General features: G+C 35.8%; 1 protein-coding gene across 38 annotated transcripts in view; it reads right to left on the reverse strand.

Annotated features, from left to right (window-relative positions):
* LOC123745316 (serine/threonine-protein kinase WNK1) overlaps nt 1-17,376 on the reverse strand; it is a 340,974-nt gene that overhangs the window by 54,208 nt on the left and 269,390 nt on the right. For 26 of the 38 annotated variants that reach the window (XM_069300723.1, XM_069300716.1, XM_069300719.1 and 23 more), the window contains 4 exons: nt 15,244-15,305; nt 13,927-14,329; nt 8,958-9,164; nt 882-944 (listed from right to left, as the gene is read on the reverse strand). In XM_069300723.1, the coding sequence (XP_069156824.1) occupies nt 882-944; nt 8,958-9,164; nt 13,927-14,329; nt 15,244-15,305 (735 nt within the window). The remainder of the gene's footprint in view (nt 1-881; nt 945-8,957; nt 9,165-13,926; nt 14,330-15,243; nt 15,306-17,376) is intronic. The other 12 variants (XM_069300727.1, XM_069300713.1, XM_069300733.1 and 9 more) reach the window with 3 other exon arrangements.

A 17,376-nucleotide genomic window follows, 5' to 3' on the forward strand; every position in this document is an offset into this window, starting at 1 on the left:
AGGGATAAAAGAAACCGTTTCCTAATCATTAAAATAATAATCTAACATACGGTCAAAATTAAACAAAGGTCAGGTTTAAACTATGTAGGAAAGTGTTGTACTGCAACAGCATATTTAGATAATGCTGAAAATGATTCAGGAATGTCTGAATAAATTAAGATAAATTTTACATTAAATATTTGCTGCAACAAAATGGGAAAGCATTAGTAGACTGATGCTTTGTATAATTTAAAGAGACTCAAAATGGTGTGAAATGCAGAAATAAAAATAATATTTATTTAAATATTTTTCATATTTTAACACAGTAACAATGCATTCCTGAGTCATTAGTGCATCATGGGTGAAAGTGCAACATTACAGGCTCATTAAGGTTACTGTGATACCCTAATCCCAAGGATCACCCTTCCTTCCCATATTTGGTAAAAAATACTTGTTAAATGATTGGAATTGCATGAATACTTTTGTTAAACAAGTAAATAAAATATGCAATGCTGGTGTTGATATAAAATAAGAAAAGGAGAAGCTACAGTGAGCATAGCACAGATTTGTGTGAGAGAGATTTGTAGGAAAACAAAAGGCAGGGAAGCACGTGAGCACTCTAGACCTCCAAAGTCTTGGGTGGTCACATGTTTTATGATGGATGACAGACTATCAGCTCAACCAGGCTTGTCATGTGGTAACCATAGAGTAATAAATGATTAGTGGAGGCCTATTAAGGGCACACAACTATGTCACCATATGTCTCCAGTAACCCCATGACAAATCCAATTGGCAGCAGTGATGGTGACTCGAGGCATCAGTCATGCTCCTCAGCCATTATCTAGGTAGCATTCTCAAACTTTTGACACAAACCCACTGAATTTTCCAATACAATTACTTACTGAGCTGTGTCGCCGCCGCCGTTTAGGGGAGGATCGACTCAGCTTCCTGGCCAGGTATCGAGCCTGGCACACCACACAAAAATAAATGATACAACCTCTGATGTATACCACTGTCATCTTTGGTCCAAAAAAGACTTCCATGAACATCACACACACTTCAAGCTTCCTTAGCATTAAATCCATGTCTTATTAAAATAAAATCACACAAAGACATTACGTACTGCCAAAGCTATATCATTCTTTCTGCAGAACTTAAACCAATTATAAATTATTTAGCATCAAAACAAATGACCAAGATAGTAACTGAATATATTTTATTGTACAAAATGCACATTACTGTATATTTATTTCTTTTCCCAGTTTTTTCAGACCTAGTTTCAATAGAGACATTTCCTGTGTTGTGTCCTGCATTATATTAGAACCATCAAATAACTTCATCCTATTATTGGAACATTTGTGATTAAAGGTAATATTTATATTATTTAAATATCTGACAATAAATGTAAATATCAATTAGTTAATATGAATTGACTGAAATTAAATTCTCCAATGAAAAATACCTGAAATTATGTTCACTGCAACATATAATTGTTCTTATTAACCAAATTATCTCAGCTGGCAACCGATACTTTTTTATGTAACTGGAATTTTGGTCCATCACAGACTCTCAATAGCCTTTCTTAAACTTTTATGTAAACTATCAACTTGCTCTGATATTCAGGGTTTTAATGTGACAAAGTAATAAGTGTAATCTCATTTCAGATAGGTTAAGTGATTAACAAAATCGACAGGGAAAACTAAGCTAAGCCATAATTAAACATTTATATTAAAATTGTGTACAACTGAAAAAAAATATAAATTATTGTTAGTTTCAAAGTTTCTAGCAATGATTTGTGATCTAGAACAGTTCTTCAACCACAAACTCATCACTGCAAGGAGTGTTATCTTCATACATCTTAACAATTGTTCACCTTCCTCTTTCCTTACACATCTTTGCTCTTTGTTTTTCCCATTTACAACTGTCTCTGCTAATACATACAGTATGTCAGAGAGCTTACATGCTGCATACAGTGTCATCCTGTGTGCACATTTCCCTTGAACAAGAGCAAATTTTGTAGAAAGTAATGATAATTTTGTAAAGTGTTGTTGTAGAGTTTTCATGAGATGAAAACATAAATGAAACAAATCAGTAAGTGAATTATTTTCGGACAGAGCTGCACACACGACATCCTAATTATACCAGATTACAGGTAAGAACACATGAATAAAGGAAACTATAGAAGGCATATTGGCTCATATAAGGCAACTCCTATTTATACCCACCCAAACTCATTCCTATACAACTCTAATCAATGCTGGAAAAATCCAGCGATCCCTCGTTTATTATGTTCCCAGTAATTTCTTCAAATAAATTAACAGCTGAATTCCAAACAAAATATTTACCCAGGTTTTTCCTAAACTTATACAATTTATATCTATTGTTTTGGGTATCCATCTAATTCATTAGAAATAGAGATGCAAATCTCGTCCTAATCACACACTCAGACCTCAATAAAGTAATCAGGAGTGTAAAAGACTTGTTGTAAATTCCTTACATAAATTTCACAAATACAGAAGTGGGGTGTTTCTATCCTATGGCAATCATAGTGCTAAATTTAGGGTTGAATTACCCCCCCCCCCCATCCCTGCTTCAAAATACAGAAGAACCAAAAATTCTATACAAAACTGTATTAACATTTTTCTGCATATACTTATTTGATCTAACACAAAGATATAGCTTTTAATGATTTAAATCTGAATTTTATATAAACTTCTCTAAATTATAATACAAAATCATGAAAATATCTTTTAACTAATCATCACTATGTTTCCCACCTGTATTGCTAACACAGGATATAACAGTTATAGAGAAAGGTAAACCAGCTCCATCACACTCTTACAAGTCAGCCTATCAGGATTTTTATCCTCATTGTGACAAGGACTATCACAAGTGGTCTTGATACATGCCTAAGAAAATTTTGATCAGATGGAAATAGATTGGAGAACAAAATACCTCCACATTGGGAAACAGACATCATAGTGAAGAGAGCAGACACTCATTTTAGCAAAAACAAATCAGTCGGGGAAAAGCCAAAAATGGCAGGAGAAGAGAACCCACTGGTGATACTAGATCTATTGTTCATATAAAAGTACCTGTATATGGATGGAGAGTAAAAAGAATGAGAATTAGTACTGCATTAGTGCTGCAGTAGGGGACCAGATCAAGAAATGTGTTGAGAAAGACACTAAATTATACATGTGAACACTGTGTTAGATGCACTTTTCAATGTGAAAAACTGGTGGTAGCTTATATTTATGTAAATGCAGAATCAAGAGCACTATAGTATCAACCTTTTTAATTTTGCAGATTTAGTAATGCCTATCAAAGTAACGGAAGCATCAATCTGTGATAAGTAAGCAAATGTTTAAAATGTCTGGAGCAGTGTGCATCTAGTCTTACGGAGTAATAGGGTGCTGCAGTGGAGGGGTTGCTTCAGTGGTGGAATTGGTTCTTCATGATGATATGTAGTGTTTACAACATGGTCAATGATGAAGTGTCATTTTGTACTATATTTTGCCTTTTTATATAGTGGTCCACTATTGCCGACATGTCTTCACTCCCATGAATGGCAGAAATGGAGTAAAATGGTGATTTCTTAAAAAACAAAGTAATTGCATGAACTTAATAAAAGTTATGTAAGCAAAGTCCAAGAAAATATTTCACTACTGATAACAACAACAACTAAATTGACCACTTTGTTAAATCTCTTTCTTTTTAGCACTTAATTTTCCAAAATACACTTGGCAACTAATGCTTGGCAACTTAAGCCTAGTTTAAGTAGTTTCATAAAATTTCATACAGTAATAATAATGCAGTATAGGCATTATTATTACAAATTCAACTTCAGTCATAATGACTTATTATAGTAATGTAACCATTTGATATAAAATCATTCCAAATTACATAACTTGATATTACAGACAGAATTCTACTATAATGATTTGGAATGAAGAGGTTTACACAAAATTAAGTCATTTCGACCACTATGCCTGACCCAAGTTGAATATAAACAATTTTCAAACAATAATGTGCACTCAGCCATTATACAAGTACTGAAAAAACCTAAAACATTTATGTCAAATATTTGTATAATATATTTATCATCCTTCTGCAGCTTTCATTGCTAATGACAGAGCATTGCAAGTGAACATGAACAGCAGGAAGCATGCTTATATAGTTCACTAGTTCATTGAACTAGCCAATTCATGGCTAGTTCAACTAGGTGTTATTAGAGTACTATTTCAAATAAGCAGTTTTATTGGACTGCAAATACTGCCAAAAAATATAATAAAAAATTACTATGCAGTAATAACCAAAAATAAGTATATTTCACTCTGTACAGGCATTGGGAGAAATTAAAATATTTAGAACAAAATTCAATTAGTGCAAAATTTCTAATAATTCAATGTTGGAAGTATTAACATCAGATTTACAACAAAATTGTGGCTTTATATTTTAATTTCTCACAGCTCAAGACAAATACAACACTCAAATATCTACCAACAAAGAAAATTTTTAATATATTTAATCAAATTATAATATCAAGCAAGCAATATAAAAAATATATATAAATCTTTTTAAGTAAACCGCATTTACAATACCTAACTTTTACTAAATGCTGCAAACTTCAAGTGATAAATTTAATCTAAGAAATAAAATAAAAAATTTATTCCACCAAATAATTTCTAAAGCCTTAACTGTGCCCAAGGAAACTAAACATGTCTCTTCACCCCTTTAAAAACAAGGACCCACTTGAGAGTTTAAGACTGATTCAAGTTAGTGCTCAGGAATTGTGAGTATAAATGGCTATTTGTACTCACAAATACTATATATTTGTGAGTCACTATATATTTCAAAGTTACATGACTGAATAGGTCCTTGAGGTTATCTTGAGATGATTTCGGGGCTTTAGTGTCCCCGCGGCCCAGTCCTCGACCAGGCCTCCGCCCCCAGGAAGCAGCCCGTGACAGCTGACTAACACCCGGGTACCTATTTTACTGCTAGGTAACAGGGGCATAGGGTGAAAGAAACTCTGCCCATTGTTTCTTGCTGGCACCTGGGATCGAACCCAGGACCACAGGATCACAAGTCCAGCGTGCTGTTCGCTCGGCCGACCGGCTCCCAAAGTTCATCCCTATCCCTATATCCCTAAGCTAAGTTTCCACTGTCTCAATAGGAATGGCAACAACCAGTCAAGCAGAGTGACTTTCTGGTACTGGTAAAGCAGAAAACTTTGCAATTGTGCCCCACTTAGTCATAATAATACTAGGGAGTAAACCTATATAGCTCTTGAAAAACATAAATCAAATAAACTCAAGGGACCTTCCAAGAGTGTCATAACATGAAAAAGACTGCAAAGCAGTACTCTAGCTAACAACGAATTTTTTATTTTTACAAAACGGAGGAAGATATCAACATGTTTATGAAGGAAAATATTTTTTCTTAAATTAATACAGCATTAACCCAAAGCCCATGTCAAAGTCTTCATCCAATGCCTGGGAAAGAAAGGGTGTTTGCCAAAGGAGAAAACACAGACAAAACATGCAGTTGTGAAGAGGAAAACTCTGCATCCTTGGCAGAACCAGAGGACTCAACTGCTCCTGTGCTCGAGAAGGAAGAGGCAACACCCTAGAACTTGCAGTTATACTCAGAGCTGAAATTACTCTGACACTGAAACCCTCAGATGCTTCAGAGCCAGAAGCAGGGGAAGATAAACAGAAGCATGGCATATCACACCTGCAGGGAAATGTTTGACGAGGCACAGCTAGAGCTAGGGTGGAGACGACCATCACCTCCAATTCCAGGTCCCAAGCACCATACAGGGCAATTCCGGGGCATCTATCTGAGCACAAAACCCTGAATGCTGAACCCAGGCAAACCTAGCCCTGCAAAGTGGCAGCCTGCCTCATACACTTCCACATCAGAAGCAAGATTAGAGATAATCAGAACCCATGGGGAACAAACCCCACAGAATTCAGGATCATAAGTATTGCCGACTCAACAGGCAGCATGGCCGAGGCAGAAAGAATGATGGTCACCAAATAGCAAATGCAATGAACTTTCAAGTGACAAGAGCAGGCTTGACAGACCATTCAATATACATAACTGATCTTGTCAGAGGGGAATTATTATGCAAAGGGAATACAATGACCAGCTGGTAATATGCTAGCCAGGTACTCCTAGGTATTCAGCATTCCCAGGCACTGGGAATACTTGCTGAAAGAATGGAAACCAAAAATCAGCCTAATGGACCAGGGCTGCAATTGGCGACCACTGCATGCTGTACATATAATGCGCGTAAACCCTAAGTGTACCCTAAAGCAACCAACTTCATTGCCCACCAACCACAGATCTACATAGAGGAGTCAAACGACCCTTGAAATACCCGAGGTAAGGCAGTGAACATCCAGGGCAGTAACCGCTGGACTTACTTGAAGAGTGGGCTTCAGGGGTTCTTCTACTCCCCGAGCCTGGCCTGGGGCCAGGCTCGACAATGCAGTTGTCGAACTCGTAGAGTTCAAAGCATAGAAAGCCAAGTCTACACAAAAACAGCAGATAAACACTCAAAGCTAATACTATAGTGGAATGATGCACAGGTAAATGGCCCCCACAGGACAAGTCCAAGGTTAGCTGGCACTTAGCTTAGAAGCACTGAGACCCACTGCAAAAGATGGCAACTATTGAGTACTTTATGATGCATCACAGGTTCTATATTCTATCAAAGACAGAACTGACTGGTGGGTTGGCAGGGGACCAAGTTTTGGGCCACCTGTTAACGGTGATCAGTACTAACGGGTTTGGGCTAATTTCGAGCGAATTATTTTGTTTAATTTGAATCACTTGGGGAGTTCTTTGGCAGTTTTAAGGCTTTGGTTCTTGTGAACTGAGTAGTTGTCCATAAAATTTAATTTACTTTCTGGATACTTTCCCAGTTAAATGGCAGAATGTCATTTGCTCTGCACATCTGTGAGGTAGGGGCAGGTTCTAGCTCTGGCAGTAACAAGTCAACAAGTTGGCAGAGTAGAGCTCCCATGACTGTAGTATCGAACAATCTTGGTGAGATAGCTAGAGGGAGTCACCAAGCAGCTTCCCCCAAAAACAAATATTTAGAAAATAAAAATAAAAATTTATTTTATAAAAATGTTGTACAGTATATAGAAGATTACAAGTGGTTTACAAGGGGGGGGATGATGGGGGAATCTAGCTGCAATACTTTTGGATCATGCATACACAAATTCATGTTGAGGTGACTTAAACTGCCCTGCAAAACCTATGGAGATTGTTCCTACGCACTTACTTCTGCTCTCACAGAACGTATTTCCTACTAATCAGTCGTTATATCAACTATTTACACAAGTTCATTCAGGGAGACCATATTGTCTTTACAAATTATGGCATCCAGGTGCCCAAATCATCAAGACAATGAGCTATCTCACCTTAAATAAAGTAAACATTGAGAGAAAAATAATGCTTATTAACATGGTTGTGTAAAATGCAAGATTTATGCAATTTTTCAGCTAATCAATAGCAAGTTATTGTGGGAGGTAGGTAATAATGCCAGGTAGCAGTTGTCCCTCTCACCTACTTTCCCCTTAATATTTACACATAATAATTTGAAATATGGGAGAAATAAGAAGTTATAAACACTTTAGCATTCTGATGACACTAAAATGTGTCATCTATACTCCAACAGTATATGTTCCAATGACTTTTTTTTTTTTTTGGGGGGGGGGGGGGAACAGAAAGTGTGTGTGGGCATAGCTCATCAGAGGACCATCCAGAGATCATTTCAGGCAAGAATCAATTACCCAAGTCAGGAATGTGTTGATGGATTGGAACATTAACATGTTAAAGTGAGAATGAAAAGAAAAAATAAATAAATGAAAAAGTTAAATGTTTAGCAGTGAATTAATATTGAGGCTGTATTATGGAATCAACCACCTCAAGCCTATGTACAATCACGGTGTGCACATCTGACTTGATCAGGGGAATGGGTTCAATTCTGTAGTACGGCCCCTCAATATTTATTCAGAATCATCATGTTATTGTGATTTTCATTGTACATGTTTAGCAGTATTAATGTGGAAGGATGTCTGAAACACCCTCATCTTCAGTTTTACCTACTCCCTTCTTTAAATAACTTGTACAGTACTTCAGTTTAACAACAATCTGGAAGTACCAAGAACTACAGAAAACTGAATACATTGTTTGGGCAAAAAAATGTGGTAATAAATAAAAGAAAAAAGCTATATCCATTATTTAGCAAAGTTCGGAACGGGTCCATAGTCAATCTGTATTATCAAGGTTTTACATTAAAGGACATAATTCTCCGAGTTAATCCGAGAATTATGTACTTAACTGTGGATAGCTAAAAGGAGGGCTAACAAAATCTAGGAGCCCTTAACTGAGAAGGAAGCAGGCTCCAGCCTATCAAATAAAACCACATTCAGTGTTCTGGTACATTCTCACATTATCAGTGAAGTAACACTTGTCAACATATCTGTGGTGACTAAACCTGCACATAACTGTACAAGCATTTTAATCATTGTTGTGGAGCCATTTACTATCTGAAGATGTGGATGGCATACACCTACTATGCACAACATTGCATTAAATGTGGGAAAAGTTGCACGTGAAGTGAAACTTTAGATTTCTATTACAGTACTTGGTTTATTTCATTACCAACCTCATGTTATCAATTTGACCAAAGGAAAGGTTCGTCGGATAGTGTCATTGTCATCTACACATTTATAAACAAGATTTCACATGTCTAGTAGTTCCTCTTTATTATTAGATGATGTTTCTTCAATATTTATCAACTCATTTGTGTTAAATCTTCACAGCTTCACAAAATAACTTAAAAATTTAACTAAAATGATGAAGAAAGCAGTACTGTATTTATGTAATCTGATCTTGCAAAATTAAAAAATAAAAATAAAGCATTAACATGTATATAACTTCAAATTATTACTAACCCTCGTTTCAGGATCATCTCGATGACGTCTAGAAGAAGATGGAGATCGGGTTAGGCCCTCTTGAGCATGTTGTTGGCTGCGAGAATCCAATCCAGGGGTGGAAACAACTGGGAGGACATTAGGGTTGACCTGTAACTGCCGGATGATGTCTTCAATGTAGTTTATTACAACCTCAGCATGATTCCCCGGTAACAAATTGGTCATTACCTGAAAATAAATAATACAGCATTTCAAAGTCATCCATATTTTTATACCTTACTGCCCTTCTAATGTCAAGTACAAGGACAACTCAAATGAGACTTCACACAATATAAAGAAATTACACAACACAGGTACTTAAGATTAATATAATTTATCCTTTCACTTTTTCTGAACCTACTTTCACCTGTCCAATTTGTAAATACTTAACCAACTCCTCTGTATTTATCTTGTGAGTTGTTGAAACTAAGTCTAGGCTCCAAACACAGAAATTCACAAGCCTCCCTCTCTCTGTCTCTCAAAAGTCTTACTATCTCATGGTGCTGCTAAACTTTTCATACATAAACCACAAATCACAAAGAGTTCTCTGATACAGAGGAAACAGAAACCAAAGCTGGTGGATGAAGCAGTTTACTGTTTTCTGAGGCAACTCAACACTGAACCAACAATAGAGGGGACAATACACCTGTAACTCAGGATCTATTGTTCACCTAAATTGAGGCAGATGCAGAGAAAATAGAATTTGAACAGCAACTGGGAGCCAGTGCTACTTTTTTTTTTTACAATGTTTGATTAAGTTGTTGAACTGAGGGAGAGGACTAGACGTAGGAACAGGCTGCAAAGATATTAGATTCAAGATGGGTAAGGGACTTCCAGCAGAATATACCACTGGAAAATTAAATGCTAACAGAAATGGAGAATATAGCAGGACAATGTCCAGAAGCCATTTAAATATTCATCCCTCCAGAAAGGCTCAATAGACAATGAAGAAGAAAAAAAAAAAAGGCATGGAAGTAAAACTGAAAAGAAGAAATAAAGGTCAATAAGAACAACCAACAACCAAGGAAATCCACTAGAAGCCTTGAGGACGGTTGCCAATTGAAGCTTTTTACAAATAATCCACATACTTTGTTGTGTAGGTAATGAAGTTCTCCCTTCAAGTACACTAAGAAATCACAATAGTGTGATATATCTTTACAAAAATAATCAGAGCAGGATGAGAATTAGCTACCACCTTATATATATATATATATATATATATATATATATATATATATATATATATATATATATATATATATATATATATATATATATATATATATATATATATAGGGGTACCACCACTGGTTTAATTAAAGGGACCCACATCCTCGAAGAAGAAAATAAATAGTGTTCAGAGAAGACCTTGTGGATTCTCACTGAATACTTTAATCTTTTCCTCTCCTATCACCCTCTTTTCCTCTCCTATATATATATATATATATATATATATATATATATATATATATATATATATATATATATATATATATATATATATATATATATATATATATATATATATGTGTATATATATGTGTATATATATGTGTATATATATGTGTATATATATGTGTATATATATGTGTATATATATGTGTATATATATGTGTATATATATGTGTATATATATGTGTATATATATATATATATATATATATATATATATATATATATATATATATATATATATATATATATATATATATATATATATTATATATATATGTATATATATATATATATATATATATATATATATATATATATATATATATATATATATATATGTATATATATATGTATATATATATATATATATATATATATATATATATATATATATATATATGTCGTACCTAGTAGCCAGAACGCACTTCTCAGCCTACTATGCAAGGCCCGATTTGCCTAATAAGCCAAGTTTTCATGAATTAATTGTTTTTCGATTACCTAACCTACCTAACCTAACCTAATCTAACTTTTTCGGCTACCTAACCAAACCTAACCTATAAAGATAGGTTAGGTTAGGTTAGGTAGGGTTGGTTAGGTTCGGTCATATATCTACGTTAATTTTAACTCCAATAAAAAAAAATTGACCTCATACATAATGAAATGGGTAGCTTTATCATTTCATAAGAAAAAAATTAGAAAAAATATATTAATTCAGGAAAACTTGGCTTATTAGGCAAATCGGGCCTTGAATAGTAGGCCAAAAAGTGAGTTCTGGCTACTAGGTACGACATATATATATATATATATATATATATATATATATATATATATATATATATATATATATATATATATATATATATATATATATATATATGTATGCGAACAAGCCTGAATGGTCCCCAGGACTATATGCGAATGAAAACTCACACCCCAGAAGTGACTCGAACCCATACTCCCAGAAGCAACGCAACTGGTAACTACAGGGCGCCTTAATCCGCTTGACCATCACGGCCGTCAAAAGGAAGTGATAGCCGAGGCTATTTGAGCCACTTCCCCGACGGCAACTCGGATGGTAATCTTGGGCATAGCATTTCACCAAATCACCTCATTCTTTGGGGCACACGTGAGGAACACAAATGCGAACAAGCCTGAATGGTCCCCAGGACTATATGCGAATGAAAACTCACACCCCAGAAGTGACTCGAACCCATACTCCCAGAAGCAACGCAACTGGTAACTACAGGGCGCCTTAATCCGCTTGACCATCACGGCCGTCAAAAGGAAGTGATAGCCGAGGCTATTTGAGCCACTTCCCCGACGGCAACTCGGATGGTAATCTTGGGCATAGCATTTCACCAAATCACCTCATTCTTTGGGGCACACGTGAGGAACACAAATGCGAACAAGCCTGAATGGTCCCCAGGACTATATGCGAATGAAAACTCACACCCCAGAAGTGACTCGAACCCATACTCCCAGAAGCAACGCAACTGGTAACTACAGGGCGCCTTAATCCGCTTGACCATCACGGCCGTCAAAAGGAAGTGATAGCCGAGGCTATTTGAGCCACTTCCCCGACGGCAACTCGGATGGTAATCTTGGGCATAGCATTTCACCAAATCACCTCATTCTTTGGGGCACACGTGAGGAACACAAATGCGAACAAGCCTGAATGGTCCCCAGGACTATATGCGAACAAGCCTGAATGGTCCCCAGGACTATATGCGAATGAAAACTCACACCCCAGAAGTGACTCGAACCCATACTCCCAGAAGCAACGCAACTGGTAACTACAGGGCGCCTTAATCCGCTTGACCATCACGGCCGTCAAAAGGAAGTGATAGCCGAGGCTATTTGAGCCACTTCCCCGACGGCAACTCGGATGGTAATCTTGGGCATAGCATTTCACCAAATCACCTCATTCTTTGGGGCACACGTGAGGAACACAAATGCGAACAAGCCTGAATGGTCCCCAGGACTATATGCGAATGAAAACTCACACCCCAGAAGTGACTCGAACCCATACTCCCAGAAGCAACGCAACTGGTAACTACAGGGCGCCTTAATCCGCTTGACCATCACGGCCGTCAAAAGGAAGTGATAGCCGAGGCTATTTGAGCCACTTCCCCGACGGTAACTCGGATGGTATACATATATATATATATATATATATATATATATATATATATATATATATATATGTATATATATATGTATATATATATTCCTTTTGACGGCCGTGATGGTCAAGCGGATTAAGGCGCCCTGTAGTTACCAGTTGCGTTGCTTCTGGGAGTATGGGTTCGAGTCACTTCTGGGGTGTGAGTTTTCATTCATATATATGTATATATATGTGTATATATATATATATATATATATATATATATATATATGTATATATATATATATATATATATATATATATATATATACATATATATATATATACATATATATATATATATATATATATATATATATATATATATATATGTATATATATATGTATATATATATATATATATATATATATATATATATATATATATATATATATATATGTATATGTCGTACCTAATAGCCAGAACGCACTTCTCAGCCTACTATTCAAGGCCCGATTTGCCTAATAAGCCAAGTTTTCATGAATTAATGTTTTTTCGTCTACCTAACCTACCTAACCTAACCTAACCTAGCTTTTTTTGGCTACCTAACCTAACCTTACCTATAAATATAGGTTAGGTTAGGTTAGGTAGGGTTGGTTAGGTTCGTTCATATATCTACGTTAATTTTAACTCCAATAAAAAAAAATTGACCTCATACATAGAGAAAAGGGTTGCTTTATCATTTCATAAGAAAAAAATTATAGTAAATATATTAATTCAGGAAAACTTGGCTTATTAGGCAAATCGGGCCTTGAATAGTAGGCTGAAAAGTGAGTTCTGGCTACTAGGTACGACATATATATATATATGTATATATATATATATATGTATATATATATATATATATGTATGTATGTATGTATATGTATGTATGTGTATATATGTATATATGTATATATATATATATATATATATATATATATATATATATATATATATATATATATATATATATATATATATATATATATATATATATATATATATATATATACACACACACACACACACACACCCACACAGACAGTACCAGAAGGTTACAAATGTCATCAGGATCCTGATATGACCAAGGTGGTGGTTGGGAAAGGAAAAGTCATGCCATATCGTGCCACAAGCTCCGTGCAGCTACTGATGAGACAGCACAGTAAGTAGTCTCAATGTCCTGTGTGCAGTTTAACCAAGTACAGTAAAACTGAATAATTTCCTATCAATAAGTTACATTATAGCAATATTCTGTCACCTGAGCTACCAATAATAATAAATGCCTGTACATATACTTATTTCTACTTTTTAAGGAAACACATTTAAGAATAAATTGTCAAATTTCTTACCAATTTGTTAGCAACATCTTGAGGGTCATTATCTGTTATGTCAAACTTGAAAGTGATAGTCTTCTGTTTGATGGTTTCCAACTGGCATTCAACCATTGTATCTGTCACACTCAAGACTGTCAACTTTGGAAATCTATCGAGGGTCTTCTTCTTCCGAATCTTCTTACGGTCCGTGTGCTGTTTGCTGCTTGTCCCATCAGCTGGATGCTCACTGCACTCTGACTCGGAGGCAGCGCTGGGGTCAAATGGAGGGTGAGTAGAGGTGGTGGTGGTGGTGGTGGTGGTGTTTGAGGAGGAGGAGGACATGGTGGTGGTAGTGGTGGTGGTAGTGGTGGTATTGAAGGTAGTGGTGCTGCTTGTGATGGAGTTGTTTGTCTGCGACTCCAAACCAGTGCCACCAGGCCTTCTCAGAGACATGGAAAGAACAAATTTCACTATTTCACATATTTCACAAAACATATTTTACTTCAATGGGATGATCATTACTTACCAGCTGGAGGACATCATTACATGCATTACATAAATCTTACACCCCCAATGGCATTTGCAAAACTGTTTAGCAGGGTTTGAAAATAAATTATATAGCAACATTATCAGCTACACAAAAGAAAGCTTTCACAATATGGAAGCAAAGTGAGATTTTGAAGAAAGTAGTTAAATGAATATACAGTTAAAGAAGAAAGTTTTTTACTTGACAATATCATATCTTGCAGGAGAGTAAGGAAAATTACCCAGGTAAAAACATGTAAAAATAAAATGAAAAGAATGACATTTATCATCAAGATTTATTAAATCAGGGTATTCATCAAGACCACATAGAAAACTATGCATAGTTAACTGATAATACAAGTTAGGTCAAAATATACTTGGCAACAGATGTAGGTTAGAGAAAATAAGGGGGGGGGGGGAGGGGGGGAGTTTGTGACTGCTTAAGCGAACACATAGGTTTGTAACACCTTTAATGGAACAAAAGGACTCAACATGTCTCCTCTTAGCTCATTAATTGCATACACAAACAGCATTCAAACAAAATAACACACTAAGTTAAACAGATTCATATACTTTTACAGACTTTTTAAGTGAAGACAATTTTTCTTATAACCAATCAAACTAAAGTTGGAAGAGAATTTAAAGCCAAGGAGTGCTGCAGACAGCAAGGCTTACTTGCCATATAGAGCACAAAATATGCAGATAATATTTTAAGATTTCAAAGATAAGTAAGCATTCAAAGGAGGCATATTCATATCCTAAAAACATAAAACATCAATTTGGGAGATCTTGAGGAAAGCCAGAAATCTAATGGCAAAGTGCGCTTACCTGTCATTTAGCAGGTGAGAATATGTGTCTGTAAGTATCTGAGGTGATGGGCAGGATTCCACCTGTGAGAGGAGGAAAACCATAAGAAAATACTTCATCTTGAATGTTAGCATCTGCATGCACTATTAAAACTTGTATTTCCTCTTACAAAAAAGTTTTGTAATCAATACCAATAACCAATTATATTAGTTATCTATTTAATAAAAAAAATGAATACAATAACATGGCAAGATACAAAATCAAAATGTTAGAGATGATGGAAGTGGACTAAAAGCAAAGAATGCAGAGAGTTGGGAAAAGGAACATTAAAATCTATACAGAAATAAAAGCATAATTTCAGAGTACAATATAAACAAGCAACTAGGGAAAAGCTAAATAGAGTGGACAGCAAGTAATACAGTATTTTCATGGTGTTGCAAGAGAGGAATCTCAAAGGACCTGATGACCTTAGTAATGACATGCCTAAATATATGTATAGAGTAAACCAAGAACAAATTAGTTCAGTAACTGTGCCAGTTGCTATTTTAAAATTGTCTACAACTGAATACAATTTTGCAAGAGAACTTGATCTCTATTGATCATATTTAATCAAGCAATTCTTAGGCTGTCATATTTTGGAACACAAAAAGTGTGATGCAGTGAGTACTGGGTACATAGAGCTGTATTCAGTACATATTACTATAATGAGTACAGGAAGTGTAACGAGTTTATGCTGGTGAATTAAGCACATGCTACAGTGAGGTCGAGTTGGAGGTGGTGGTGTTCAGCACTTGGCTTTGTCTACAAGGAATAAGATTTAGATCTCAAGTACCACCTCACAGCTATTCTGGTATATTTATACCTCCCAACATTCCAGTACTTTGTCCTAGTAGCTTAGTCCTCTTAAATTAGGTCTTATGACCAGGCTCTACTTTATTAAAGTTTCATTTCATGCTTTAAAAGGCATTGTTTCTATTCCACTGTTGTGTATTCTAATACTGAATTCACCTAGTTGTGCTTGTGGGAGTTGAGCTCTGTTCTTTCAGCCCGCCTGTCAACTGTCAATCAATCTTTTTTGTCTTGATCTTCAATCAATGACAATCAATCTTGTAAATTTTTTATATTTTTGTTCACCCCCCACCCCCCCCAGGAAGAAGCCCGTAACAGCTGTCTAACTCCCAGGTACCTATCTACTGCTAGATAACAGGGGCATCAGGGTGAAAGAAACTCTGCCCATTTGTTTTCCGTCATCGCCGGGGATCAAACCCGGACCCTAGGATTACAAGACCTAAATGCTGGCCACTCAGCCACAGGCCACTTAACTGTAGAATAGGTTGAGTGTGAGTTAAGTGGGCTGGTAGGGTGAGTGTGGGTTAGGTGGGCTGGTAGGGTGAGTGTGGGTTAGGTGGGCTGCTAGGGTGTGGGGGGGGGGGGGGCTCAGGTGGAAATTATTGGAGCATCTACTTCTATTCATTTTCATGATATCACTAAAGGTTATCTTCAATGATTTGTAAAGCCGATTTTAAATTCTGGAAACGGGGGGCCCCACATGGTCTATCAACACTAGACGTCTTCCTTGCACCACCATACACAAATCTTGAAAATTACAAGCTGATATGCAAAAATATTCTCCACATATTACAGAGAAACTAACAAATGTGAAAACATTTAAATAAATCAAACAGAAAATTTAATAATTGCATAGGTCTAATGAAATATAAATGTGATACTAATGTAAATTTCCCAACAAATTATATTATGCTTGCAGACAAAAAATTTAAAATGAGTAACAGATCGGAAGTTTAAGGCTTGGAAAGGATACGGATATAAATTTGGGTATTCAATATTTGTGTCCGTGTGAACAGACGAACACAGAATAGGTTTACTGAATACATGAAGCAGAGAAACGTTAATCAAACTGAACAGAAAATGTAGATGAGGACACAGAAGGGTGGTGGGAGGAGCAGTAGTTAGGTAGGCTGCTGGGGTACACACTACACAAACAATCACCTGTAAACACTACTAAATCATGAGAAAACAGCTGGAAATGGCAAACTTGGCATTAGGATCCCATATAAAGCCAAAATAAATTAAGCAGAATACAAAATACAAAAACAAGTTAAAATAATATGCTAAATTCGGAAACACCAATTA

The sequence above is a fragment of the Procambarus clarkii genome, chromosome 44 (assembly GCF_040958095.1).
Source record: "Procambarus clarkii isolate CNS0578487 chromosome 44, FALCON_Pclarkii_2.0, whole genome shotgun sequence".
In the NCBI taxonomy this organism is placed as follows: Eukaryota; Metazoa; Arthropoda; class Malacostraca; order Decapoda; family Cambaridae; genus Procambarus; species Procambarus clarkii.